The sequence below is a fragment of the Carettochelys insculpta genome, chromosome 1 (genome assembly GCF_033958435.1).
Source record: "Carettochelys insculpta isolate YL-2023 chromosome 1, ASM3395843v1, whole genome shotgun sequence".
NCBI classification, from domain to species: Eukaryota; Metazoa; Chordata; order Testudines; family Carettochelyidae; genus Carettochelys; species Carettochelys insculpta.
In genome coordinates, this window is record NC_134137.1 from 149461802 (window position 1) to 149487769 (window position 25968).

At 45.7% G+C, this 25968-nt stretch overlaps 1 protein-coding gene across 5 annotated transcripts in view; it reads right to left on the minus strand.

The window, feature by feature from the left end:
• Positions 1–25968, minus strand: part of PIR (pirin) — an 87150-nt gene that overhangs the window by 4885 nt on the left and 56297 nt on the right. For 2 of the 5 annotated variants that reach the window (XM_074993399.1, XM_074993406.1), the window contains exons 7-8: positions 16523–16567; positions 11437–11519 (exon numbers count right to left, since the gene is read on the minus strand). In XM_074993399.1, the coding sequence (XP_074849500.1) occupies positions 11437–11519; positions 16523–16567 (128 nt within the window). Of the gene's footprint in view, positions 1–11436; positions 11520–12217; positions 12237–12838; positions 12948–15251; positions 15321–15880; positions 15940–16522; positions 16568–25968 lie in introns of those variants that run through there. The other 3 variants (XR_012645433.1, XM_074993426.1, XM_074993416.1) reach the window with 3 other exon arrangements.

Genomic DNA, 25968 nt, shown 5'->3' on the forward strand with positions numbered 1-25968 from the left:
CAGAAATTCATTGTCTTCAGGGCACGTACTGCTGTTGCAAAATTATCATGGGACACAAGGGCGTAGACTGCACCAAGTACACAACTAAGTAAACACTTTTGAACCATGCCAAATACATTATTTGTCAAGGAAAGGTGGAACAGCAGATCACATCAACATCCTTAACCTTGGTTGGTATCTACAAGTGATTCCCCTTGGTTAGCAAGAAAGAGTATCCACATGGCTACTCCTACACACAATTTCTGTATTGCTAGTGCTGCAGACAAAGTAGATACATGTGGCATTTATTTTCCCCTCAGTATGTATGTTACATATTTCACGAAAAAATACAGAATCACAGAATCATCAGGCTGGAAGGGACCTCAGGAGATCATCTAGTCCAGCCCCCCGCTTCAAGTAGGATCAACCCACACTAAGTCATCCCTGCCAGGACCTTGTCAAGCTGGGACTTAAAAATCTTGAGGGATGGAGAATCCACCACCTCTCTAGGCAACGCATTCCAATGCTTCACCACCCTCCTGGTGAAGTAGTTTTTCCTAATATCTAATCTCCCCCTCTTCAACTTCAGACCATTACTCCTCGTTCTGCCATCTGACACCACTGAGAACAGTTTCTCACCCTCCTCTTTAGAGCTCCCCTTCAGGAAGTTGAAGGCTGCTATTAAATCAACCCTAAGTCTTCTCTTATGTAAACTAAACAAGCCCAAATCCCTCAGCTTATCCTCATAGGTCCTGTGCTCCAGCCCCTTAATCATTTTTGTTGCCCTCCGCTGAACCTGCTCCAGCAAGTCCACATCCTTTTTATACTGGGGGGCCCAAAACTGGATACAATATTCAAGATGTGGCCTCACCAGTGCCGAATAGAGGGGAATAACTACTTCTCTCGATCTGCTTCAAATGCTCCTCCTAATGCACCCTAGTATGCCGCTAGTCTTCTTGGTTAGAAGGGCACACTGTTTACTCATATGCAGCCTTTCATCCACCATAACCCCTAGGTCCCTTTCCATCGTACTGCTGCTGAGCCAGTCGGTTGCCAGCCTGTAACAATACTTGGGATTCTTCCACCCCAGGTGCAGGACTCTACACTTCTCCTTGTTGAACCACATCAGATTTCTTCTGGCCAGTCATCCAATTTATCCAGGTCACTCTGGATTCTCTCTCTACCTTCCAACGTATCTACTTCTCCCCCTAGTTTTGCGTCATCTGCAAATTTGCTGAGAGTGCAATCCAGTCCCTCATCTAGGTCATTAATAAAGACGTTGAATAACACCAGCCCCAGAACCGAGCCTTGTGGCACTCTGCTTGAAACTGACCACCATCCAGATATTGAACCATTGACCACTACTTGTTGGGCCCGACCATCAAGCCAGCTTTCTATCCATTTTATAGTCCAGGGATCCAATCCATATTTCCTTAACTTATGGACAGGAATGTTGTGGGAGACCATATCAAAAGCTTTGCTGAAGTCAAGGTATATCACATCCACTGACTTCCCCACATCCACAAAGCTTACCACCTCATCATAGAAGCTAATCAGATTGGTCAGGCAGGACTTGCCCCTGGTGAATCCATGTTTGCTACTTTTGATCACTTTCTCCTCTTCCAAGTGTTCCAAAATGGATTCCTTGAGGATTTTCTCCATTATTTTCGTCAGGGATTGAGGTAAAGCTGACCGGTCTATAGTTCCCTGGATTGTCCTTCTTTCCTTTTTTAAAGATGGGTACTATGTTTGCCTTTTTCCAGTCATCTGGTATCTCCCCCCTGATCTCCAAGAGTCTTCAAAGATAACGGTCAAAGGTTCAGTACCAACCTCTGCCAATTCCCTCAGTACCCTCGGATGCATTAAATTGAGACCCATGGATTTGTGTACATCTAGTTTTTCTAGATAGCTCAGAACTTGTTCCTTCCGCACAGATGGCTGCCCTCCACCTTCCCATACTGCATTGTCTAGGACCATCATGTGGAAGTTGACTTTGTCCATGAAGACAGAGGCAAAAAAAGCATTGAGTACTTCAGCTTTTCCTACATCATCTGTCACTAGGTTACCTCCCTCATCCAGTAACGGCCCCACACCTTCTCTGATAACCATTTATTGTTAACATGCCTGTAGAAACCCTTGTTATTCTTCACATCCCTCGCCAGCTGCAGTTCCAATTGTGCTTTCGCTTTTCCGATTATTGCCCGGCATTCTCCAGCCGTATGTTTATACTCCTCCTTAGTCAACTGTCCACGTTTCCATTTCTTGTATGCATCCTTTTTGAGTTTAAGCTGACTAAGGATTTCCCCGTTAAACCAAGCTGGTTCCCTACCATGTTTGCACTTATTACTATGCAGTGGGATGGTTTGTTCCTGTGCCTTCAGTAAGACTTCTTTAAAATACTGCCACTTCTCTTGAACTCTTTTCCCCTTCATCTTCATTCCCCATGGGATCCTGCTCATCCATTCTCTCAGGGATGAGAAAGAGAAGTTACTCACCATAGTAACGATGGTTCTTCGAGATGTGTCCCCGTGGGTGCTCCACGATAGGTGTCAGGCTTGCCCCGGCGCCGCAGATTGGATCTTTCCAGCAGTTTCTGCCGGACCGCGCATGCGCCGGCATGCGCCACTCCCTTGCGCGCTCCCGGCCACGTGCGCGATCCAGTCCCCGCCAGTTCCTTGACCAACCACCTCAGATGCTCCTGAAACACTAAACAGAGATCCGAAGCGGGGAGGATGGGCGGGTGGTGGAGCACCCATGGGGACACATCTCGAAGAACCACCGTTACTATGGTGAGTAACTTCTCTTTCTTCCTCGAGTGTCCCCGTGGGTGCTCCACAATAGGTGACTACCCAGCAGTAACCCAAGAAAGGAGGTGGGTAATCGGTTTATGTGCAGCTTGCCCCCGAAAGGACCGCTGTCGAGAGGTGGGTATCCTCTTGGAATACCCGGTGTAGGGCATAATGCTTGGCGAAGGTGTCATAGGATGACCAGGTCGCCGCTCTGCAGATGTCTTTTAGCGCGATGCCCTTGAAAAAGGCTGTTGATGCCGCCACCGCCCTGGTGGAGTGAGCCCTAGGCGGGGCCAGTAAAGGGCTTTTCCGAAGTTCGTAACGCATCTTTATGCAGGACACAATGTGCTTCGAGATTCTCTGTGAAAAGAGACCCTCTCCTTTTGACCTGGGAGCGAGAGAGACTAGGAGTCTGTCCGTTTTCCGGAAGGACTTAGTCCTGTCTATGTAGAAGGCCAACGCCCTCCTCACGTCCAGGAGATGCAGGCGTGCCTCCTTGCTGGAGCTGTGAGGCTTCGGGTAAAATGAGGGTAAAACTATTGGTTCGTTAAGATGGAACTCCGAAGAGACTTTTGGAACAAAGGCTGGGTGCAACCTTAAGGTTACCGCCCCCTTTGAGAATACTGTGCAGGGCGGCATTGCCATCACTGCTGCGAGCTCACTCACCCTGTGAGCTGACGTGATCGCAAGAAGGAAGGTTGTCTTTATCGTAAGGAGATGGAGGGAAACTGTGGCTAAGGGTTCAAACGGTGGTCCCGTTAGCGTGCTGAGCACCAGGTCCAAGCTCCACAATGGTGGAAGCGTTTTCCGAGGGGGGTACAGGTTTATCAGCCCCTTCAGGAACCTGGTAACAATAGGATGGGCAAACACCGTGGGCCCTTCCTCTTCATGCCGAAAAGCCGATATAGCGGCGAGGTGGACCTTCAACGAGGATAGGGAGAGCCCTCCTCTCTTGAGGTCCAGTAAGTATTCTAGTATTACAGGTATAGGCACCTCAAGGGGAGCTAATTGCTTGGTAGAACACCATGCAGCGAATCGAGTCCATTTCTGCTTGTAGGTCTTCCTGGTGGAGGTCCTTCGGCTACTCTCCAGGACTTGTTGTACTCCCTCTGTACATGTACTCTCTAGGGAGCTGAGCCATGGATTAGCCATGCTTGTAGGCGCAGGCCTCAGGGGTGTGGGTGCACTATGGACCCCTGGGCCTGCGCGAACAGGTCCAGCGCCACCGGAAGGGGAAGCGGTGGGCGGTCCGACATGCACAGAAGCAAGGTAAACCATTGCTGTCGATCCCATGTTGGGACTACCAGAATCATGTGGGCTCTCTCCCTCCTGACTTTCTAGAAGACCTTGTGGATGAGCACTGTGGGGGGGAAACGCGTAAAGCAGGGGGCCCTTCCACGAAATTGTGAATGCGGCCGCCAAGGACCCCCACCCCAGTCCTGCCCTGGAGCAGTATTGGGGGCACTTCTTGTTGTGTTGAGTGGCAAACAGGTCTATCTGGGGAAACCCCCATGCATGAAAGATAGGTCGTAGCAGATCGGAGCGGATCTGCCACTCGTGTGTGAGTGCGAAGCGCCTGCTCAGCTGGTCTGCCTTCACGTTGTGAACGCCTGGTAAGTACGAGGCTTTCAATGTTATATTGTTGGCGATGCACCAGTTCCACAGCCGGACTGCTTCCGCACATAAGGCACGGGATCGAGCTCCTCCTTGTCGATTTATATAAAACATGGTGGAGGTATTGTCTGTATTGATCCTGACTACTTTGCCTTGTACGTGGTCTCGAAAGTGTTTGCAGGCGTTGAACACTGCTCTGAGCTCCAGTATATTTATATGCAGTGACTGTTCCGTAGGGGACCACAGTCCTTGCGTCACCTTTTCGCCAATGTGTGCTTCCCACCCTATGTGGGAGGTGTCGGTAGTGAGAAAAATAGAGATTTGTGGTTGGTGAAAGGGTACCCCTGTTAGCATGTTCTTGGGGTTTACCCACCATTGTAGGGATCTGCGCACCTCTGTCGTGGGCGACACCACCCTGTGGACGGTGTGGGATGCCAGCTTGTAGACGCTCGCCAGCCAATGTTGCAGGTTGTGCATCTGCAATCTGGCGTTCTGTACCACGAACGTTGCCGCTGCCATGTGGCCTAGCAGCTGCAAGCACGTTAAAACCGGCACCGTGGGGCTGTATGTAATGACTTGCACTAGGGAGCCGATGGCACGAAAGCAAGAGTCGGGTAGATAAACCCTTGCTGTGATAGAGTTTATGCGTGCCCCTATGAACTCTATGTCTTGTGTGGGGTCAATCTTTGACTTCACAAGGTTGATGACCAGGCCCAGCGAAGAAAACGTGTTTGCTGTTACGCATATCATGCGTAGTACCTCTGCCTTCGAGGCCCCTTTCAGTAGGCAGTCGTCCGGATATGGGAATATGAATACCCCCTGTCTGTGCAGGTAAGCTGACACCACTGCCAGGGTCTTGGTAAAGACTCTGGGGGCCGAGGAGAGGCCGAACAGCAGAACCTTGTATTGGAAATGTTCTTTGCCGACCATAAACCGGAGAAAACGTCTGTGTGCCGGGTGGATCGTTATATGAAAATGCGCATCTTGTAAGTCCAGGGCTGCAAACCAATCCCCATCGTCCAGTGCCGTGAGTATAGAGGCGACTATGATCATCCGAAAACGTTGTTTGCGCAAGTACCGGTTGAGGCCTCGAAGATCTAAGATGGGCCTCCAGCCTCCTGTTTTCTTCTCTGTGAGGAAGTATCGTGAATAAAACCCTTTCCCCTGGAGTCGATCCGACACTCTTTCCACCGCCCCTATCAGCATAAGGTGGTCCACCTCGTGCTTGAGTTTCGCCTCGTGGGAGGCATCCCTGAGATGAGGCCTGAGCGGAGGTCTTGGCGGTGGGAGCGACTGAAAGGGGATCATGTAACCCGTGGCTATGATCTCCAGTACCCATTTGTCTGTGGTGATCTTTTGCCATTGTGAGTGGAACGGTCGGAGGCGATGATGGAACATTAATTGTGGATGACATTGCGCGATGGTACTAATAGTGCAGCCCTCGAACTGTCCGTCAAACTTGTTGCCTTTGGGCCTGCCCCGAGGATGCACGGCCCTGTTGGGAACGTCGCCTAGGAGTTCTATACTGTTGTTGCTGTTGATGCCGCCCTTGGTTGTAGCCCCGTTGGTACTGAGCATGCTGAGGTTGGTAGGGGTATCGCCTTTGTTGAGGGTAATACTTTTTCTTTCTGTATGGAGGGGTATAAATACCCAGGGTTCTGAGTGTAGCTCTTGAGTCTTTAGTGGAATGAAGGACCGAATCAGTTGACTCTGCAAACAACTTCTGCGTGTCGAAAGGGAGATCAACAATTTTTGCCTGCAGATCCCTCGGGATACCTGATGTCTGAAGCCAGGATTCCCTGCACATGACCACTGCCATAGCCGTTGAGCGCGCCGCCGTGTCTGCTACGTCCAGGGCGATCTGGACTCCCGTCCTCGAAGCTGCATAGCCCTCTTGCACGATGGCCTTCAGCACCGGCTTCTTATCTTCTGGAAGTGAATCCATGAGAGAAGTAAGTCTGGAGTAATTATCGAAATTGTGGTTTGCTAAATGTGCTGCATAATTTGCCACTCTCAGCAGCAGGGTGGAGGAGAAGTATACCTTTCTGCCAAATAGCTCTAGCTTCTTGGCATCTCTGTCTGTTCCCCCCGCTTTGTAGTGGGAAGTCTTCGATCTCTGCTGAGATGATTCTACCACCAGTGAATTTGGTTGTGGGTGACTAAACAGGAACTCCAGGCCCTTCGCTGGGATGAAGTATTTCTTATCCGCTCTCTTGTTTATAGGTGGAGCGGAAGCCGGGGTCTGCCATATGGTGGTAGCAGACTCCATGATTGCTTCGTCGAGGGGATAGCAATTTTGGACGAGGCCGGAGGCCTCAGGTTTTTGAGGAGCTTGTGGTGCTTCTCCTGCACCTCTGCTGTTTGGATGCCTTGCGTGAAAGCCACCCTTTTAAACAGCTCCTGAAACTGTTTGAGGTCGTTCGGGGAGGCAACATCCCCGGGGGCGGTAGCCTCGTCGGGGGAGGACAAGGAGGAAACACTAGGGTAGACCTCCCTTGAACTCTCAGGGTCCTGCTGTCGGTGGTACACCCTCTCACTGGAGGCTTGCGAGGAAAAATCTCGGGGTTCCAAAATCAACTCCCCCTGAGACAACTGTGTTTCTGTCCCCGTCCGTGCATGCCCACGGGGATACTGGATGGTCGAGGGGGACCTGCCCCTGGGTGTACGCCTGTGGTGTCTATGCCCAGCGTGATAAGGATGACCGTGGCAGCACAGGCATGGTTCCTGGGATGGAGACCTGGACCACTCTCGAGGTGCATACCCCCGATGTCTGGGGGAACGAGATCATCTGGATGACTGAGACAATGGTGAAACTGGTTTGTGATAGTACTCCGGGGGTCAAATCCCAGAAAGGGCGAGGGTGGCCCGAGCCATGGTGACGCTGGTTGGAGGAACGGAGAAGGAGGCTCTGGGTAGGCTGGGGGAGACCCATGTCTCCTGGTTGGTGTTTGCAGCATAAGGGGAGGGCTTGTTGAGAGCAGCCCTGCAGCCCTGCCCAGAGAAGGGCTGCGGTGCCGGGTTTTTGCTGCTGCCTTTCCCCTCCCCTGCGGGGCTGGCTCCGCCCCTTCCCGTGCCAGGGATCTTGGCCCCACTGTCGGCGCCGCGCTCGGCACGCTTATCTGCGGTGCCGCGCGGATGGCCTCCTCCGGTGCCTGCAGGCTGCGTACCTGTTGGCCTTCCACCATTGGCGCCGCGGGGGTCTGTGCCACTTGCGGTGGTGCCGCCGGTTCCAGCGCTTGCCTGGCTGCCGCTCTGAAGGCTGTGCATGCCGGCTGCTTAGTTATCGGAGGCTCAGCCTCTGCCACGTGCGCTGCCACGCTGCCGCTTGTTTGTGAGTGCGGCTGGGGGCTGTGTGCTATGCCCGTCCCGCTCGCTGTGACTGCCGGCAGGGATCGGGCTGGAGAGAGCTTCCTCCGTTTCTGCACCGAGGGGGTGAGGGACGCCGCCTTTCTTTTATGGAGCCCTGTGGGTCCCTCCGATTGAGGTCCCTCCGGCACGTCTGGCTGGAGGGCCTTATCAAACAGCAGCATTTTCAGCCGCATTTCTCTGTCCTTTCTGGCTCTGGCTGTAAGCTTTGCACAAAAGGAGCATTTCTGGGTAACGTGTGATTCCCCCAGGCACCTAATGCATTGACTATGCCCATCAGAGGCTGGCATAGCTTCGCAGCACGACTCACACTTTCTGAATCCTGAAGAGGACATCGCGGTGAGTCTTTGAGCTGTTAATAGGGTACTTAGCACCTTCTCTGTGCCTGTTCCCCTCTCACGGACCCCAGCCTGCCGTGGCAGGAGGCCTACTGGCCTTCACGTCCCCGCGTTGCCTCCGCTCCTCCTTCTCTTTTACTAAGAGCTTTCTGCATATATTTTTATTTGTTTTGCAATAAAGAAACAAACAAACAATCTAACTAAGAACTCTGAAACTCTAAAAACTCTAAATACGCTGACTGGCCGCAGCCTGAGCGGATTCTGTCTGCAGCCGATGGCGGTTAAGAAGGAACTGGTGGGGACCGGATCGTGCACGTGGCCGGGAGCGAGCAAGGGAGCGGCGCGCGCCGGCGCATGCGCGGTCCAGCAGAAACTGCTGGAAAGATCCGATCTGCGGCGCCGGGGCAAGCCCGACACCTATCGTGGAGCACCCACGGGGACACTAGAGGAACAAGTCTGCTCTTCTGAAATTAAGGGTCTGTGTGTTACTGCTCACCTTTCTTCCTTTTGTCCAGATCCTGAAATCTACAATCTCCTGGTCGCTGCAGCCCAGGTTTCCTCCCACTTCTATTTCTGCTATTACTTCTTCCCTGTTTGTGAGCAGCAGGTCAAGTTGCGCATGGCCCTTGGTCGGTTCCTTCAGCACTTGTACCAAGAAGTTATCCCCAACATTCTCCAAAAACTTCCTGGATTGTATGTGTGCTGATGTATTGGTCTCCCAACAAATGTCCAGATGATTGAAGTCTCCCATGAGAACCAGGGACTGTGACTTTGCTGCCTGAAGAAAGCCTCATCTACCTCATCTCCCTGATCTGGCGGTCTATAGCAGACACCAACTACAACATCACCTGTGTTACTTCCGCCTCTAAGCTTAACCAAAGACACTCAACTGGATTTTCTCCATCACAAAGTTGAGACATCAACCCTCACAAAATACCATCACAAAGTTGATACAGTATCTGCTGAGTTTTTTACTGCAGTCATTTTCTTTCAGAATACATTACATTTCTACTGTGAGGCAATGAAAGTGGGCAAGACAGATCCCCATTGGGTTACATTGACCACCTGCAGGCATGCTTCCTCACCTAGCCCATGGGAGATGCAGAGGGCCATGCCCGTGGAAAAATTACCCTGATGGGACATGTTTCAAAGGTTGATGACCCCTGATATAGGCAATCACTGGGACCACATGAGGGAGAAAGGTGAACAGAATTCAGCATATCATGATGGAACACACTCACAAATAAACCTTAATATTTGTGAACTCATCATAGTTACATGAAATATAAGTGAAGTGTTGGCATTGTTTGGTATCTTTTCTGCTATAAAATTTCTAGTGATAAGCGACAAAATACTTTGTCGATGAGCAGTGCCTAAAAATAGGACTTAGGTGCCTAAACACCTTGGCAAATATGGGCCCCGGTAAGATCTTTGCAGAAGCTATCCTGGCTGAGCAAGGGAGTCTCCAGAATAGACACAACCAACCTCCATGTTCCATACTGCAATCTTCACAAAGAAAGAAGGAAGATGTAATGGAGATAACATGTACAGGAGCAATGGGAGAACTAAGCTGAGCTAGAGACAGAAGGCTGAAATTAAGTCAGGAGAACATATTTATTCTTCTAAAGTATTTTGCCTATTGCTGCTCCCAAGATGCCCTCTACTAACATAATCTAAGCGCAATGCAGTATTGTGCAATGGATAGCTCCAGAATGAACAGACAGTCCACACGTTACATGGGACTATTAACTCAGAAAGCATAGATGGAATGGTATATGCCAGCAAAGCCATGAAATCTATCTTGTCCCTTCCAGGTCTCATCTCCATTTCAGGATTATCTACTACAATAACACATTAACTTGAAAGAAAACACTCATAAGATACAAGTGGAAGTTTGGAGATGAAACATTGGTTTCCCTGACATCAGCAAGGGAGAATTAAAGGTCTGTCCCCTGCAACTGTTTACACAGAAGTCAAAGTATATTATACAGAGTGTACTTTTAAATTTTATAGCTCATCCTAATAAGATGACATTTTTCCACACTCAAGAAATATAAAAACTATTTGAAGATTTCATTTGGCACAGTTCCTGACCTTTATCTGATCTTGTAGCCATCAGCAATGCTTACTGAAGATTACAGTTAAAGCTTCACATTGCATTTCCTATTAAAAAACCCACTGCAGAAGAACTGTCTGATTCATAGGGATTGGTAATGTGCTTTTAACATCTAGTTGACCAGTTCAAACCCAGTTCTCCCTACCCAGGCATTTATATTTTGCTGATGACACTGAAGCCCAGCTGAGTAATTGCTAATCTTTATCATCCTTTGATCTCCTGAGGTACTCCCTTCAGATGATGTGGTCTCATGGAGAAACCAGTACTACAAGATGTGTTTGGTGATGTATCAAGAATCTCAGTCACCAAGGCTGTGACTCTGCCCCTCTTCAGGACCAGCATCATGTTATTTTATTTACATCTTGCAAAGCACATAGGACTTGGGACAAACAGAGTGAATACACACATAATCTATCTCCTTCAAGTCTAGAAGAAGGCCCCTTCCAAGCAGCGAGACACACTTCACTCACGCACTGGCCCATGTCTAAACACAAGCAATTCTGGACTCCATGTGTATCACTTCCTATTCTAGTCTCTGCCCCGCACCCATTGCCCAACTCTTGATTCGTCCCAATGTGAGCAAGGAGTGGGACCTGACCAAACACAGCAAGAGGACTAGGCAGAAAGCAGATGACAGAGTGAGCTCAGCAGGGTATACGTGGGGCTGACTGACATTCCCCTCAGGCTAGGGTCTCTACTGGGCTTGCTACCCAGGAGTCACACCTGATTTCACCACAACCTCCTGCTCACCAGAGTATTTCCAAAAGCCAGAGAAATGTTCCATTGGGGAATAGCTGTTTTTTAGGGTCAATAAAATTGAGCTTTGTCTTCTTTTGGAAAGGGGACACTTCACTTTGCCTTAGCTGGAATTTTCAAAATTATGAAAAGGATTACAAACAAACTGTGGGGGTGAAATCCTGGCCTCACTGAAGTGAATGGCAAAGCTTCTGAGTTAGGATTTCACCCCCAATCTAGACACAATTCCAACACATGGGGGGCAACTGGTGGAAGGGAAAAAAAAAGAAAACGGGTTTAAGACCACTTATGAAATGGACATACACGCCTCTCCTCAGTCCTAACATTTCTTATGGTACGTTTGCACAGACTGTGCATTAAAATACTGGGGGAAGGGAGGGGATGGAAACAGCCAAGAAATTAAATTAATAATTCCTATCCAAAATCTTTTACAGAAATGAGTTGTAAGCGCTAAGCATGAGGACAGGGAAAGGATTACCTTGTTTTCTAACTGAACGCAGTCTCCATCATCCAGCACCGCAGTGTGGTGTGGTTCTATTTTTTCTTGGGCATCACCGGAGCCTTTGAATAGACCAGATACACCAAAAGGCAATGAATAATACCATCAAAGTTGCAAATTATGCAAATCATTCTTTCTGCTGAGAGCTATTTTACTTAAGAGCATGCATGGGTTTCTTGAATTTAACTTCTTCTAACAGTGGTTCTCAAACAGAAGTCTGGGGTCCCCTGGGGGGGCTGTGAGCCGGTTGCAGGGGGCAGATGTGGAGCTGAAGTCCAGGGCCCTCAGCCATGCCATCCTGAGCTGAAGAAGCAGCCTGAGAAACTTAGCTTCATGATGCTCCCTCTGGCATGGAATGCCAGGTAACACCCTGCTTGCCACTTTCCAATGTGAGCCCTGGTTTTTGTATGCACAAAACCAGTTGTTGTGGCATACTGGGGGAGGGATGGGTCAGGGGAGGCTCAGAAGAGAAAAGACCGAGAACTCCTGTTCTATCACTCCCACTTTGCCTTTCACACATATATTTCACTGTCCACCTCAGATCTCTTTTACTTTTAATTTCCTTTCTGCAGTACCTGAACAAAAGCCATTTCTCTCCCTTCTGTTAAGTCCATTATGCACATGTTCTAGTAGACAATGGCCATAGGGATTAGAGTACTATCCAACCGAGAGAAGTTGTGTGATGGACATGAATGCATTTGATACACTGATTACCTGAGGTCTCAACCTAGGGAGTGCAAACAGGCATGGGAGGCAATGGCCGGCCTTTTTCTCTATGGCTAGATGCAAAAGGGATAGAGAAGAGTTCCTAAACTTCTGTTGCAAAATAGTGTTTCTTAACAGAAAATATTGAGAACAATTGCAGTAACATTAACAGGTGTGTTAATAAAAGGGATCAAAAAAGAGGAGAAGGAAGTGCCTTGAATTTTAAAAGTCATATTCTTACGAAAGCTTTTTGGTACATTTTCAAATAGGATTATTATTGGCTTTAATAGTGAACTTCAGCCTCAAAATAGCAGTCCCTGACAAGGCCCTACCTACCACTTAGGCCTTACTTATACCTTTAGTACTGGTCTTAAGAGGGTGAACAGGACCTTATGTGGGCCCTCTTCTATTAGTCACAGATTCACAGTACAAGATTTGTTTTTTCTAGGGCTATGCCTAGACTAGAGGCTTAACCCAGGGAGTGTCCAGATTCCCCAGAGCGTTCTGTCAACAGTAAGTCAACAAAACACAGCACTTTTGTCAAGAGCTGTACCCCACTTGCCATGGGGAAGAACGTCGCTGCTGACAGAGATCTGTCAACAAAATACTGCTCTGGGCATTCCTGGGGGGCCTTCTGTTGACAGAAAAGGCCTCCGGGACTCTGTGCAGCCCCGTCTGCTGTGGTTCCAGGTGGGTGTTTTGCCGATGGAGCGGCTGGGCATCCGGACGCTCTCTGTTGATGGATCAGATCGCTCTTTCAATTGTCCCTGCAGTCTGGCTGCAATCTGTTGACAGAAGTTTTGTTGCAAAATATCTTTCAACAAAAGTTTCTGCTGACAAATTGCTCTAATCTAGACATAGCCTGGTTGTTATGAAGACTCCCCCAAGCTCACCTTTACCCCAGACTCTTATCTCTCACTGATTTATGGACTTCTTAGTTAGCTGTAGGCTACAGGGTGAGAATACTTTACAAAATGAATCTTATGAATTATGGTAGGCACAAGAAATGACTTATTTTTCTTGAACTGATATTTCTATGCTCTTCAACGTGGTGAAGGCTTTAAAATGGACAATTGAAACCACACTGAACCTTTTCAGACAAAAAAAACATTGGTATATTGGAATTAATGTATTTCTTGTAGGATTGTGCAAGAAGAAATCAGAAAAGGATGTGTTGCCATGTATCACGTAGCAGGATAGAGCTAAAACTCCTTAAATGCTATGAAGCATCGTTGAAAGGGCAGCTGTATAACTACAGTGAATATGCTTATCTGTGCTCCTTTACGTGCATGCTGTAGTTTGATATTCAAAGACTGCTAAGCTGCTGGAATCAATTTGTTCCCTATACTCAGAAAGAACACTGAGGCATTCATTTTGAAAACAGAATTGGACTTTGAAAAGCCAGAAAATAAAGTCTAAAAGTGGCCCATATTCTGAGCATAATATCAGCATCCTTTTAAGAACGGCCCAGGTGATTTCTCTTCCCCTGTTCTTTCAAGGCATCAGGATTTAAACTTGACTAGCAGAAGTCTGCCAAGGAACTGCACCTTTGACTTTATATGGGATTATTGCTCTTTCCTACTCATTTTCATTGTGTATGGATGGGAGCCATAAAGTTGTGATTTCAAGGATCACTTACAATGAGGTACAGACATAGATGTAACCCATATGTTTTGTTTGCATTCTAGCAATTTCTGGCCCCATGGTTGACTGGTAAGCCCCTGACTAAATTTTATAACAATCTTCAATTTACTTCCCGGTACTATAAATAAATGTGTAAAATGTTTGTAAAAGGGCTGCAGAGCAGCATGGAAGAGCATGGAGCTTATGTTCACAGGTGAATATTTTATCAGTACAATTTTTTGTGTATGTTAAATAAAGTAAGTTACAAAAGAAAAATGTTTTAAAATGACTTTCAGTTATAAATGCAGCCAAATCTGATAAATATTTTCCATTACCGACCTTGGCCAAGAATGCTTAGTCTAACAGCACAGTTTACAAAAGCCCCAATGAAAATACTTCTGCTGCAATTGTTGTTAGATTTGGCTGTCCAAACATTTGTAAGAAGAACAGAAAAACAACACAAAAAAAACAGGTCTAAATTTTGCATTTTAGTATTTTCAGAATGTGCCTATGTCAACTGGTGTTTATGTACTCCCCCCCACTTTTTTTTTTGAGGTAAGAATTAAGATGCTGCAATTTCTATGATTATAGGGTATATTTCCCAACCCAACTGGATGAAAATCTTCACCTAGAATCACTATATACAGTAAACTCTTTCATATTCAGCAGCCCCAGCATGGGAAGTTGCTGGATATTCCAATATTCTGGATAACAGAGAGGTGTACCTAGCAAAGCATAACACGAAAGAAAAGCAAGATTAGATATTAAGAAACAAAAATGCAGGCGGAGTACTTTATTTACCAACAACAGTAGTATTGTACATTATAAGCTTATATTGTATTTGCTGTATTCATTCATATTTACTTTCACTGTACTGTACTTATGGAAAAGGTAACTAAAATTTACTTATGGTTAAAATGCCGGTTATTTGAGAGTTCTGGTTGATAGAATGCTGATATGAAAGAGTTTACTCTAACATGCAATTAAATTTTATACTACTACCAAATCTTGTTCTTTTTCTTTTTGTTGCCAATACAGAGCAAGGTTGTGACTTGCCCTAAGCATACCTGCACAAGGGAGTGGGAAGGTGATATAAGACATTCCTGCACACCCTTGCATGAGCTACTCATCTGGAAATTTACATCACAGGGAATCACTGTTTTCTGTGAGGCTGCTCCCCTTCTTGCATGTGTGGGCAGGAGCATGGAAAGGAAGGCTCTTTGACTCTATCCACACGTTGCACTAGCCAGCACAGCTAAACGAGCACACAGGGCCTGATAGAGAGTTGGCACAAATACCTCCTCTTGCCCTCTAAGCAAGAGGGGCAGCCAGGAACCAGACTGGGACATTCATTCAGTCTGGTTCCTGGGACAGTGTAACCATATGCTGCCCCTTACATAGGCCTGGAGCAAAGCCAAAAGTGAGTCTACAGTTACACTCATCATAAGCACATTGCAAAATCGTACCAGAGGGCACACTTCAGGGGGCGATACGGATCAAGGGGGATGTCCATCTCCATATGCCAGAAGACTGAGCTGGAGACAGAAAAGACATGAGAGACTGCTCAGCCTGAAACGCTGACTGGTTCTCAGGAATGGTGAGAACAGTCTACAACAGGCAGAGTCTCAGGGCTGTTTGTTAGGTTTCAAAGACCTGTAACTCTACAGTGCTTTCCTAAAAGTGACTGGGGTTAGGAAACTTCTTTGTGAAGCCTTCACCCCTTGCTTGCCTGCCATGTTATCTCTGGCAGAAGGTCAGCATGCCACCAGCAATGTGGAACTCAGGGCGCCTGTAAATAAGCAACAGAGGACTTGAAAGGGTTGAGGGAGTGATTTGGTAGTGCACTGTGGCTGTAGAGCCCCATGTCCCAAAGATGGGTGTCAGGCACAGGTTCTTCATGCAGGAGTGCATCTTAGAGACTCAGAGCTAGAAACAGTGAACATGCTCTTCCCAGGCCCAGTTGGACTAGAGCCATATGGGAGCCAGTCTTTGGCACCACTCACAAAAGACTGAAGGGGAGAGGGCCCACTTATGGGAGGCTGCATGGCTCAGGGGACAGATCAGTCAGGCTAATACTAAAGTATACCCAGGTTACCTTCCATTGGCTTGCTAAACAACTCTGGGCCAGTCTTGTCGGTGTTTGTGCCTCAGTTTCTGCATATATAAAATGGGGTTACACAAACTGATGTCCTCTGTGAACTCCTTTGAAGTCTACTAATGAAAGCCAGTATATAAAAGCTAGAGATAATTATCAACTGACTGGTCTTTGTTAAAAAAAAAAAAAACGTGATTGAACATTTCACTTGTCACATTTCTTGATTTGTTCAAGCCCATTTTAATGATCACAGCAAGCAAGTTATTTTACATGGTGGATGCCTTCACCTGTCTGGAGCCCCATGAATGCTCTGTGACAGCACAGGAGTCGCCCTGCATAGAACAGCTTGCTGGACAGGGGCCATAGTCAGTTCTACTATGTTGTTAAAATGATGCTGAAAATTTGAGTCTCCTCCCTTACTATAAAAGTGTAATTTTCATTAAAATCCAATGGCATCAAGGGCACCTGTATAAACTATTGCACACAAACAGATCACTGTGCTAAACCACTTAATTTTCAAATTGTTTAAGATCTAAATTATTTTTAAGTCTGATCTTCCTTTTTCCTGCAGAACAGTAATGTTTCAGATGTTCAATCCTCTCCCTGCTAACAAGTAAAATAAAAGTTTAATGGGAAACTTACCAACACAGAGATTGCCAGACAGCGTATAAATAAAAGAAGTCCATCCTGAAATATAATCAAGCAGTACTAAAGGTTAGCACACATAAGCTTAAAGCACTTATATCCAACATTACATGGAATTATACTGATACTGTACGCTTTATTTTCCATGACACATTCCATAGTGGCTCTTGTAATTTTACAGACTTATTCCAGTTTAAAGGGACACCAGCAATTTTAAAAGCTCACATTTTTCATCTGAAAACTTTGTACCTCCTATCGCTTTAAGTAATAACCTAAGATTATTATAACTGGAAACAATTACGTATATTTTTTCCTAATGATTAGTTTTGTGTGGTCTCTCTTACTATTTTCCCTGTATAACTATCCAGTTTCTTCTGTTATTTAGGTGGAACTTTAACTCAGAAAGCTCATTAAAAATAATCAGGAAAACATGTTCAAGAATACAAAAAGATTGGTGAAATTTCTCCAACATGTGACATTTTGTACAGAATTCCCATGTGTCCATTACGGGGCACATTTTTTTCCCCTTTGCTAACTTAAGGTTCTGTTAAGTTATTATGTGCAGTGGCATTGCAGCTGTGTTTGCCCCAGAATATTAGAGACACCAGGTAGATAAGGTAGTATCTTTTACTGGATCAGCTACTGTTGGTGAGAGAGACAAGCTTTTGAGCAACACAAAGCTCTTCTTCAGACAGAATAAAAGACAGTACCTCACCCACCTTCTCCATATAAAAACGTGCAGTACTAACATCTGTGGACGACACAAAGAATTTGGAACATCATAGTATTTTATCCATTCCTAACAACAAAAAGTGTCATTTTTTATGCCCACCATAGTTCCAAACCAACTCTCCTATCCATACAATCCATAGAAATGCTGATACGGTCTGTACGTTACTGCTGACTCTTTGCTTCTGGACTTTGTTCTAAGCTCCGTGGGGCACGGACCATCTCTTTGTTTTATGTTCATATACAGTACCTAACACAACGGGGGTATGGGTGTGCCGAGCCTTAGATTCTACCATAATATAAATGATTAATAACAATAATGTACTTAGTGACTTTCTGTCCTTGTTGCCAGCAGCTCAGATATAATTACAACAGGTCAAGATAACCATATATAACCCAGTGGCGTTGAGACCACAGAGACAGGGAGAGTGAAGTCTGCTCTATGGCCTTAGCTAAGAGACAGTAGGAGGCTTTTACCTCAGGTTGTAAAGGCTCGTGGCTTCAGCCTCTAAGATTCCAGGTTCAATCTCCCCTACCCACAACCAGAGTCTGTTGACCTTATGCATATATTAACCAATTTTCATAAAATCACATTGCTGGAAGGGACCTCAAGAGGTCATCAAGTCCAGCCCCCTGTCCCAAGCAGGGTCAACCCCAACTAGGTCATCCCAGCCATGACTAAGTCAAGCCAGGACTTAAAAACCTCTAGGGATGCAGATTCCACCACCTCCCTAGGCAACGCATTCCAGTGTTTCACCACCCTCTAACGTTACCTATAATATTACTAGTTTGAAACAACTAAAAATCAAGACAGACAAATTTTCAACATGATCTTCTCCTTACCCGCCCCCACAAAGGTTGCTACTCCAACATGCTGACATACCAAGCTTAAGATTGTGAATGAACGTATGTTTTGTTTGAGAAATGCAACCTTAGGTCTAATTCCTAGTTTTCTATTCTTGGGTTTTGTTTTTTATTTGATCTTTGTACAGAACATTTCAAGGGGGCCTCACCTCAGAATTTCCAGCTTTTCCATGTGCAGGATTTAAAGTCATGCTCAGGAAGAACCTGGTGATCATAAGACAATTGCGCAACCAGTCTTAGCTTCACCTTAACTAAGCTGTTTACATGGCAATTCAAGTGAGTGTGGTGCCCCTGAAGCCTTCTTAACATTAGACCTAAGATGGCCACTTCAGCTGTATCAGAAGGGGTCTACTCTCCTCAAAAATGCCCTCAGCGCTTTACAGGACTGATCCTACAATTATGCCTTTGATAAATTATGATTGATTCCTAACTTTAGTTTTGGAAGAACTCATCTAAATATTTAGCCACCCAAAGAAACTGTTCTATATGTTCTGGATTTACTTTTCTCTTCTTCTTATATACAATTCAAGAGACTACATCCTTGCAGAAATGTTTTCAATAGCTTTACTGCATGACCAGACAAGTCACTGACTAATTGTGGAATGCACAAAATAGCCCCTCCAGAACTTTTTCTTCACCTTATTGTAAACATTTTAACTGCATGTCTTTTTGCTCCCTCAAACTGAAATTAGGTCTTCCAAATTTTCCTGTCAGTCCCCTCAGGTTTTAAGCATTTTTGCTTAGCTTAAATGGCTTTCAGCACGTCTGTTCTCCACCTCTGGTTTTGGCTGCATTAAGTCTCTGGGAAAATTCCATAAATTCCGCACAAGCCTCCTTGGAGGGAAAAGCACTTAAGTCTGCCTTCTTTTTCCTTCTTTTTTCTTTCACAAGAGTTTGTTTTGTTTTGTTTTTTTTAAACTTCTTTTCCTGAAATAGCCTCAGAGTTTTCTCAAGCTTGATCTAATACTAGGAGATTAGGTAAAATTTAGGTGACTTAGGTGAATTTTTGAAGCCATCAGTCCACACAACAGGGTCCAATCTGCTGATTTTAAGGGCTCCTAAAGCCAACGTTTGTACTTATGCTTTTCTGAAGGAGTAACACCAAATTTGGATATGTTTGGTCAACCTTAGGGTAGTGTAGATGGACCATTGTGAAATTTGACGTTCTTGGCTTCCTGGGGGTTTCCCACAATGCTCCAATGTGACCACTCTAGCCATCACTTTCAGCTCCACCACTCTCCAGGTGTGTAGGAAACAGCCTGAGACAGTTTGAATTTCTTTTCCTGTTTGACCAGTGTGGCAAGTGGACCAGACACCACACCTTAGCCATGAATTCTCAGGGTCAGGGATGAGCTCCAGCACAGAACATGCAGGAAATCCAGGACCTCACTGGTGTGTGGGGCAATGAATCTGTGTTGGCAAAACTATAAAGCAGCAAAAGAAATGCAGATATTTATACCAAGATCTCACAGGGCATGGTACAAAAAGGATACACCAGTGACACCCAGCAGTGCCACGTGAAAATAAAGGTCAGGCTCCAGAACCAGAAGGCAAATGAAGCAAATAGATGTTCTGGGTCATTGGTGCAAACATGCCACATCTATGAGCAGCTGCATGGGCTTCGGGGGAGGGGGAGGAGGGACGACCACTGTCCCAAAAGAGTCTGGGGATCTGTCCCAAGAGATTTCTCAGGCAGCCACTGGCAACAGAAGGGAAGACATGGTGGATGAGGAAGAGGAGGAGGATGACAAGAAGGGTCAGCAGGTGAATGGAGCAGCAACCGAGAGAGAGAGACAGGCCCAATAGCACAAGCCACACTACGAAGACTGCCCTCACACCTCCGTTCTTTCCCCCAGGACCTGGGAGGAAGGAAATGGCTCAATGCCCCAACAATGCGAGGGGGAGGAGAAGCACACTGTGACTGAAACTGCCACAGCCCCTAGGAGCCCCTCCACCCACGCGCTTGCTACAGAAACTGCTTGCGCACTCACAGACTTGAAAACATGCCCCTGATCTGCGCCTTACCATGTCTGGAAGCAAACTAAGTCCAGCAGGTTCCATAAGAGCTCTGTGTAGTACCTGCTGCACAGAGGATGCTTAAAAGTCAAAATCTGTCTGTGGACAGAACACATCCACAGAGGTTCTTTCTCGAAATTCCTTTTTGTGCTGTTAACCTTTATCTCGTCTAAAATAAATGCATCAACGTCTGGCTTTCATTTATGTTTTGTTGTCGTGTGTGCAACAGTGGGCTCACTGACCACTGCTCACCCCTCTCTCAGCTGTTAGACTGGCACAGATCCAAAGGAGAAAACAAATGAGGGAACATATGTTCCCAGAGCACATGGAAGCCACCCACATGGACATGACACAGTCAGCTGCAGAGAGGAGGACCACGCTGGAGTCGAGGAGAGAGTATCGTGAGGACAGGAGAGCGCTCAGGAAGTGGGTTGTCCAGACCCAGGAGGAGATGTTGAAGATGGTGATGCAGCACACAGAGCTCTTGAGGCACCTGCTACAGGAGCACAGAACCACCACTGCACACCATTGTGAACCACATTCCCTCATCACCATGATCTCTAACCGCCCTGCATTGGCACCCCAGCATGTGGGGGTGGAAAGAGATGGACAGTCTTGCTTTTCACTTTCTGGGATACTCCCAGGGACACACCTGTGATGGTAAAATGCCTCTTACCCTTGCTTACCAACCCCCAAAGCCACTGCCATGAACTCCTTTACTGTGCCCTGAATAAAAATTATTAAGCTCTAAAGACAGTGTCTTTAGCGCTTATGTTGCATGGGTGGCAGGGTGTGGGGAGGCGCTGAAGGGATTACAGGCCAGCACATATCATTCGGGGGCACCTCCTTACAAGCAACACACACGACTGTCCTGTCGCTGTTTGGTCATTCATAAAGCTGTTTTGCAAAGCCTCCCTCATTAGCAGTACCCCTCGCGCAGTTTTCTCTTTATCGTCTTGGTGTCTGGCTGCTTATAATTACTGGACAGGTGATCTGCCTCGGCCCTCCAGCCTGGCATGAAATCTGCCCACCCCCCCCCGCCTCGCTTTCACATAAGTTATGGAGCTCACAGCAGGCTGTCACCACGAGGGGAATGTTGCTTTTGATGAGGGCTGAGTAAGAAGCCTCATGAACCTGTTTTTTAAATGGCCAAATGCACATTCTACCACCATTCTGCATTTGCTCAGCCTGTAGTTGAACTGTTCCTTACTGCAGTCCAGGCTGCCTGCGCCTGGCTTCATGAGCCAAGGGAGCAAGGGGTGAGCTGGATCACCCAGGATCACTACTGGCATCTCCACATCTCTAATAGAGACTTTTCCGGTCTGGGAAGAAAGTTTCATTCTGCAACTTTCTGAACAGACCAGAGTTCCTAAAGATGTGCGTGTCCATGCACCCTTCCCAGCCATCCCACACTGATGTCACTGAAATGACCCTCGTGATCCATGAATGCCTTCAACACAATGGAGAAGTACCTCTTGTGGTTTACGTACTCAGTGGCAAGGTGGTCCGGTGCTTAGATACGGATGTGAATTCCATCCATCTCTGTGCTATAGTTAGGGAACCCCTTTGCGGCAAAACCAGCTGTTATGCCCATTTCCCAGAGTGACTGTATTTTGCAACAGAAGAGTACTGATTGCCTTTGTTACCTGGATGACAGCAGCCCCCACTGTAGATTTGTCCACTTAAAATTGATTGCCCACTGACCCGTAGCTGTTTGGCTTTGCAAGCTTCCACAGACGTATTGCCACTCACTTCTTAACTGTCCAAGCAGGTCTCATTTTGGTATTGCAGAACTTCAGGACAGGGAAAAACAATTCACAAAGTTCCATGAAAGTAGCCTTATGCATGCTGAAGTTTTGTAGCCACTGCTGACAATCCCATAACAGTAGAACAATGCTGTCCCACCAATCTGAGCTTGTTTCATGGCCCCAGAACTGGCACGCCGTTGTGTAAAAAGCACTGAGTGCAGCCAGCATCTCTCCATTCCTCCTCTCCAATATTTAACATGTGTAAGTCCATGTCCTCTTCAGAATCTTCATCATTCTGACAGCTACTTTGGCTCTGCACATACCACAGAACAATGCATGATGTGCTCATAGTACTTGCCACAATGGCTTGAAGCTGTACAGATTCCATGCTAGCCTTGCAATGGCGTCTGCATGGATATGGTGGAAAAAAAAAGTGTAAAACCTTTCTGCTATTGCTTTCCAAAGAGAAGGGGAGGAGACAAGTGCACTAGGGGATGCTGATGACACAAATCCAGAACCACATACAGTACTTTTTTGTCCCATCACACGCTGAGACAAAAACCCACAATGGAAAGAGGCAGTAGGCACTGTGGGATAGGTACCCACAATGCATTCCTGACTAAGATGGAGCTCCCAATCCTTATGGGCACACACTCTGTCGCCTTCATGTGTGAATGTGGACATGCACCCTCAACTTTACAAAACAGGGTGCTACATAATTAACCTTAACAAATTCAACATAATTTCCTAGTGTAGACACATCTTCAGTTTTCTCTATCAGTAACACAGTCTCCTTACTTACTATGATGCTTCAATATTGTACTGGACCTTTCTTCTTTGTGCAATGCTTCCAAACACCTGTCGCCTGTTGGCATCACTTCAGTAATTTACACTATGTGAAGATTTGACCACTGTTTTTTCCTAGGGGCTCCCTACTAACTCTTTCTTGATATCTCTTCTGAAATATGAAATGTTGAATTTACCCCTAGTAAATATTGCACTTATATTCCATCCTAAGCCTGTGTAAGTGTCTGTCATTTTATTTTTACCATATACTTCAGTTTCAAAGCCTTCTTCTATTATTAACTGCACTTGATTGATCATTGCCCCTTCACTGTGCAAGCCACAGGGGAGAGTAATTAAATTTAAGGATGTCATTCTTGTTCTGTAATGATCTTTTATTTAATGTTACTGGAGGAAATAATTAAATTTAATAGAAGCCGTGGTTTTTTATTTGAGATACATAGTATTCTCTCCAGTGATTGTATTAAGTCTTACTTATTCACACACTTGGTAACTTCCACAATTCAATAATTTGCACGGGCTTCCCAGTCATTAGTGTGAGTTAGAAAGGTTTATATTATTTTCAGTTACTTATCAGATTCTTCAGTACAGTGATGCATGAGATCCACTCTGCATTATCCCTGGTAATTGGCTTTGTGCAATATAGCCAAGATAATATTGCTACTGAAAAATTAACCTTCAATTTTTTAGATTTTTTTCTATTTGGTTTTAGCTCTGAAATGGTAATATTGCAGTAACAAGGATTTTGCAAATAATTATTTTGAAATTCAATAATTCCCAGCAAAATGAACACAGTGCTACTTTTTTGGTCTACAATTACATCTGACACGGGAGAAATAAGACTAGTGACACTAAAAAGAATTACGTGTATCCTTATACAGGGAAAATCAGGAAACCTCTTAAGTTTTCTTTTAAAAATGCCTAATGAATGAATACACTTAACCACCTATCTACCTGAAATAGAGCCTTTAAAAGAAGCTGCTTTGTAGAGAGTTTAGGGCAGCTTACAGACTCAAGCACCAAGGTTGTAATCCTGGTTTTACCACTAACCTTGTGTACGTTACTTCTCTACCTCAGTTACCTTATTTTTAAAGTACTTGGAAATATGTGGCTACATCTACACTACGAGATAAATTTGATTTCATTAGAATTGATTTTGTAATGCTGGGTTTTACAAATTCGAGTTTGAGTATCCCCACCTGCCCACAAAGTCCTGACAAAGGCAAGCTAGTGCTGCCACTAAATCACCAAACACCGACTGTTGCAGCAGTGCATTGTTGGAATCTACCCCACAGTTCCCCAGTCCTGTGGCATTCTGGCTTTTTTTTTCTGCTACTGCAGTATGGGAAAAAAATGCCCCATAAGTGGTTGTGGATATATGATGTCATCTTCCCAGACTGCATTGTGCTCACTCCCCTCCCGTGGAAAGCAAATGGACATTTTTTCAGAAGGCAACTTCGCCCCAGCAACAACCAGGCCCTGTAATCTATGCCATCAGGGGGAGACTTCCTCCCGACGACAGCCAGCCCTCAAAAATCTTGGCTGCTGGGGGGGGAGACTCCTCACCAGCCATAGCCAGCCCTCAAAAATCTTAATTTGTGGGCTTCCTGTTACCCTACTTCCTGTGCACCTGGAGAACACTGGATATGCAACCGGCCAGAACAGATAACTCTGGGGTATGTGGGATGCATGTGGGACTCCTTGGGAGGCCAATAAAACTGGTTTAACTGGAAGCTGTTTCCACATGATCATTAATCCAAATGTTTACATTTGAACTTCCTGTTAATCCCACTAGGGTTGTTAAGAGTAAGAATATCAACAATAGCGCCCCCCTAAAGTCGAAATAATGGTATTTGATGTGTGAGCAGTCACAATTGAAAATCGTGCTAAGTGCCTTAGATTCAAATTCATGCTGCCGTGTAGACATAGCCTAAAAGTGGTATTCACCAACTTTTATTATGTAGTTCTCATCTATGCTTGAGACTTGTTACAGCAGTAAGCAGGCATAATCTAAGTACACGTCTCTCTCAAATATCTTTTGGATTTTCCTTCCAAGTTTTTATTTTTTTCTATTTTTTTAAAAAACAAATAGTACTTTCATGTCCACTACTGCAGAGAATAATTGTAAAAATCTACCTCCTCTCAACTGTCTAGGTATGAGGCACAGAACACGTAGATAGTTGGGTCTTGTTTATCAGTCTGGAAAAACATGATATATAAACTAAGGTTGTAAAGTCACTAGCTTTCTCCATAAACAGAAACATATGGAAAGAAGTTAAACTGAGGTCCTTAGGGAACAGGTAGCACAATAAAGCACTTACTTGGCATTCTTACAACCCTATTGTTTCAGAAAGGATTTTTTTTTTTTTAAAACATTCTGCTGTCGTAGTCTCGCCTTCCACTGTGTTCCCAGGCTTAACCGTTCTGCTAAAACTTCTGTTGCTCTGATCCCTTTCACAGTAAAATCAATGAGTTTTACTGTTGATTTCACTAGAACTGTGGGCTGGCAGATTTATAATTAGAAGAAAAATAAGAAAAATAACATAATGGAACTTCTCTCAGAGTGATTGTATGTAACTGGGTAACAGCAACATTGTATAGAATATACCTGGCTTGGATCACTGGCAAAGAGAACGCCTCCAGGAAATGGGCATATATTTGAGCCAAGCAGGAGGCACGAGTCAAATTTAGGCAAATGAAAGAGGACAGGTGAAAATATCAAGCAGTTAAACCTCAAGGTACAGCTGACAGACATGATCTTAAAGCATCCTATGAGAGGCTGAAGGCAGGTCTGTAGGCCACGCATTGCTGGCTCTACACCAGTGTGCTCTGCTGATGGCCTCACTTTGATCACAGATAGTGCTAAAATCCTTGACTGCTGAGCTAAACATTTCCACAAAGTATTGAACCAGAACTCAGCTTCTGATAGACGCTTTCTTGAAGAGATTCCTCAGTGGGCTAAGGACTTACACAGCTAGTCATACCGCCAACTCTTGATGAGGCACAAAAACCTGTTAATCAGATGAAACCTGGAAAGTCAAGTGGCAGTGATGCAATTCCATCAGAAATTTATAAAGCTGCTGGTGGTCAGTTGATGTATCATCTCACCCATTTATTTAGTGCCAGTTGAGAGAAGGAGCTAGTCCCTCAGGATCCCAAGAATCAAACCACCAACACGCCATTCTTCATCCTTCTTTGGTTCTGATATTTTACTGCTGTCCTGTGGAGGATGTAAGTATAATCCTATAGATCTGCAACTCATAGTAAGCTGGATGGCCTGAC